Below are 4414 nucleotides of genomic sequence, written 5' to 3'. Positions count from 1 at the left end.
TTCGGTGTACAAAAAAATCCGGATACTAGGAACAGGGGTTACATAATTGTCGGACAATGCATGATGTTGGTTTACAATAATGAAAAACAACACATATACAAATGAAAGGACGTTGTCAACAGGCGCGTAGCTGCCTTTACGCCAAGACGCCCGGGCGTGCACATTATTTTCACGAGTTTACTTTTATTGAATAAATAAAAGTATTTTTTTTTAATAATTTAAACGAAAAAAGTGTGTAATACTTAAAGTAAAACGGCACATCAGGTCAATTACACGCCACTCTGGGTGACCCGGTCGATAACTGTGTCATACTATGACGTCACAACTAGTATGTCATCCACTACATATGAAAGTGACGTCAATATATTTTTAATATTTTATTAATTCATGGCGGTCGTCCTCGGGCTGTTGTAAAAAATGAAAAAAACAAAACCTATGACACTGGACAAAATGTTCAAGCGGATGTTTGAAACCGCGACAGCGACTGCGTGCCCAGAAGCAACCGGCACGGCACCTTCGGAGCATGCAAACAGCATGGACCTAGATCTATCTGCCACAGAATCTGACAGCACCAAACCTGGACAGGCTCAGCCAGTTAAGTCTACCCACAGTGGTCCTTCATATCCTGATATAGCTACTGCGGCAAGTGGAGAACTTGAAGCAAAGTGGAAATGGTCGATATTGAAAGACACATGGACTGACTGCCATATGTTCAACTTTCCCTCAAGGTAGGTTGTGTTGTCTTTTGAATGCAAAAAAATACAATTAAGTGACACGCAGATTTAAAAATCCCCAACTCAAGTAAAAATTTAAAATGCAAATTTCCAGTTTATTTTCAATTATACTTCATTGCAACATGGCATGCTTGTGTAAAACGTTGTTTAACATTTGAGCATACACAATTTCATTGAAGTGTTGTGGGTAAAAACCGAGAAATCTGCCTTTGAATTTATCACTCTAATTTGAGATTTTCCTAAGAAGCTTTATGAATACGCCCCCAGTCTGACAGACCTTTAAATCTCGATCACGTCGTCGATATTAGTTAAGTATGTAACATATATGTTTAGTCATGCTTTTTACCCTTAGCCGGGCGGCTACGAAAATTGTCGTCTGCTAAAAATATCGTCTACTTCAATTTTAAATATCGTCCGATTTTCTTCAAATTTGGTATACCCTTTTTCTAGTATTAAAAAAAACTTGGATCCAGATGAGATACTCGGCGTCTGGTCTGGATTCAAGCTGTTTGAGTAAGCATGAATAGTCGCGAATAGCAGGTACAGGGTTAGGTAAACAAAATAGTGTAGACCCTAGTTGCATTAAATTTTAAACATTTATAGGTTATGGTAGTTGCATCAAAAAAGAGCTTTGGTAAATTTATAATACAATTTACCGGACACTTCTTGGTGAAAACTGTTCCTTGATAGAAGTCAGAACCAGGTCAACTAATACATCTTTTGTTTTCTCTTTTGTAGAAGCATCCATGGGAAAATGAGAAAGCTGTCATCAAGCTGGTTGACAGACCACCCCTGGCTCAGATACTCGATTTCTACAGATGCCTTATTCTGCGCCCCCTGTTTCGTATTTGGACGGAAAGATGCGAAGGAGAAAACTTTCATCAGTACACCAGTGAAGGATTGGTCCAACCTAGCCAAGTACGTCAAGAGGCACGAATTAGCAGAGTCAAACCATCACAATGTTACAGCTATGGCGGAACATTTTCTTGATATACAATCAGGTAAGATGGAACCCATCACAAGTTCTGTATCGGACAGTCACAGACGCCTAGTGGAGCAGAACCGCCATATTCTCAGGAAAATTATAGAAGTAATCGTCCTTTGTGGTAAGCAAAATATCGCTATCAGAGGTAATACAGAAGAACGAAGCAATTTTTTAGCCATACTGCATTCAAAGGCAGCAGATGACCCTATCCTAGCACAGCATCTAAATGTTCCAGAAAATCGTAGGGCAACATACACATCGCCCGACATACAGAATGAACTGATCTGTTTGTGTGCTGAGCAGATACAGATCGAAATTGTGCAGGCATGCAATGATGCAGTCTGTTTCGCTCTTATAGCCGATGAGTCGACCGACAAGTCAACAAAAGAACAGGTGTCCGTGTGTCTGCGATTTGTCCAACGTGGAAGCGGTTCCCAGCAATTTAGAGTCCGTGAAGATTTTCTTGGATTTGTTCAAGCAAGTAGAACAACTGGCGAGGTACTTGCAGAACTACTCTTGACCTCTCTTGAAAATCATGGAATCGAAGTAGATAAGATGCGGTCTCAGGCTTATGATGGTGCCGCAAATATGTCTGGAAAGCACAGGGGCGTACAGGCACGAATTCGTCAACGGGTGCCGTCTGCGCTGTATGTACACTGTAGAGCCCACTGCCTCAACCTAGCAGTTATGCATAGCAGCAAGGACCCATGCATAAGGTCAGTGATGACAACTGTGCAAGAGGTAGGGTTTGCATTTGATTATTCGGCCAAAAGACTAAACTTCTTTGTTGATGAACTTGCTGCTGACCAAGACGCACAGGAAAAGCTGAAGAAACGCACCAAACTGAGAACTCTGTGTGAAACTAGGTGGACTAGCCGAGCCGATGCCCTCTCAACGTTCAAGTCAGCATACAGCGTTGTTGTTCATGCCCTTGAACAGCTACAGGAGGATGGCGATGACAAGGCAGGCCAACACTTGGCGTCGATCATGAAGTTTGACTTCATAATCGGACTGGTCGTTGCTGAGCACGTTATGCAAAGTACAGTTCCGTTGTCTTATCTTCTTCAGGCAGTCGACTGCGATTTGCTTGAGGCAACGCGAGAAAGTCAAACCCTCATCCGCCAGTTTCAAAACGAAAGGGCAGACCCTAATGTCTGGGAAGCATTGTTTCAGAGCGCTAAAGATATTGCAGCAGAATTTGAGATTGAACCTTCAATGCCCCGTCTTGCTCAACGCCAACGAAACCGGGCAAACCCACCGGCCAATGATCCACAACAGTATTGGCAGCGAGCTCTCTACTTCCCTTTCTTGGACCATTTGTGTCAAGAACTTAGCGACAGATTGATTGTGGCCGAGGAAAGATTCCGTGCACAGTACTTGATTCCATCCAAGTTGAACCTTTGCACAGACGGAATGGTGGATCTCATTTTTGCGGGGTATTCGGTGGACCTACCTCAGGGAAACCAGTCATTCCATAACGAGGTTAGGCGGTGGAAGGCTAGATGGCAATTGATGGATGAAAATGACAAACCAAGCACATTGGGTGAAACTGTAGCATCAACCAATCCGGATCTTTACAAGGGAGTTTATACAGTACTCACCATTCTTCTGACCATGCCGGCATCATCTGCTACTGCTGAACGGAGCTTTAGCGTTATGCGCAGGGTGAAAACCTACCTGAGGTCGACGATGCGGACAGAGCGCATGACAGGACTTGCCCTGATGCACGTATATCGGGATGTTAACATTGACATTGACCAGGTAGTGTCTAAATTCGCTGGAAGCAAAAGCCGAAGGCTTGACTTTGTTTAATGAATGTGTTCACAAATAAATAAATCAGATGTGAAAAGAGAAATTTGTTTCAGTATTTTAAGGCAATAATACGTTTCCAAAATGCGTCAGATGTCACCATTTACATTCAACAGTTTCAAAAAATTCCGGGGGGGCATGCCCCCAGACCCCCCTAGCACTTCGGCGGCTTCGCCGCCTCAATGGGCGTCCACATTGATTTTGATCCAGCTACGCGCCTGGTTGAGGGCGAATGAAAAGAACACTTATTCACAATGGTACTTCGTGAGGATCCCTGCTGTGTTTGAATAGGAATAGTCTCGGCTTGTGAACAACCAGCACCAAACATTTAAGTAGTTGCCGTGCAATGAATAAAACAATTATGATATTTACAGTGGTATTTCGTGATGATGTGCACTGCCATTCGTACTGAGCTTGACTCTGAGCTTGCACTGTCAACCATGATGGTAATGGTCAGTAATTCTCAGCGTGTACGTACACATACAACACCGGACACGTGCCGTGCACTGTCACCCAAAATGGTAATGGACAGTAATTCTCAGCGTGTGAACATCCAACACCGGACACCTAAGAAATTGTACTATCACCCATGATGGAAGTGGACAGTAATTCTCGGCGTGTCAATCGGTGGTCTTCTTGAAGCAAGTGAAACTATTTTAACTTTGTGCTTAGCCTGTTGACATGAGATATTAGGCTGTTTCGTCGTAGTCATTGTTTTCGTATTGAAATATTAACCAATTATAAAGTGTATTCCAATGTTCATACAATGAAAAAAATAGCAATAAGTTGATGTCTGTTCCTGTTGTAATTACATGAATTTCTGTATTTCCAGTTAAGTCACATACCGGTTTATGATAATACGTTTTGCCTTTCAAAATCGCGTGCG

The 4414-nt window shown here is 42.7% G+C and overlaps 1 protein-coding gene across 1 annotated transcript; it reads left to right on the top strand.

Moving 5' to 3' along the window:
• Positions 1–450: 450 nt before the first annotated feature.
• Positions 451–3531, top strand: LOC128244372 (zinc finger MYM-type protein 1-like). The gene is made up of 2 exons (XM_052962385.1): positions 451–728; positions 1473–3531. Exons 1-2 carry the CDS (start codon positions 451–453, stop codon positions 3529–3531), a joined length of 2337 nt encoding a protein of 778 aa, XP_052818345.1.
• The last annotated feature ends 883 nt before the right edge of the window (positions 3532–4414 follow it).

The sequence above is a fragment of the Mya arenaria genome, chromosome 8, assembly GCF_026914265.1.
Source record: "Mya arenaria isolate MELC-2E11 chromosome 8, ASM2691426v1".
Taxonomy (NCBI): domain Eukaryota; kingdom Metazoa; phylum Mollusca; class Bivalvia; order Myida; family Myidae; genus Mya; species Mya arenaria.
The sequence above is the reverse complement of the archived record's forward strand: the minus strand, read 5'-3'. Positions and strand labels throughout refer to the sequence as shown.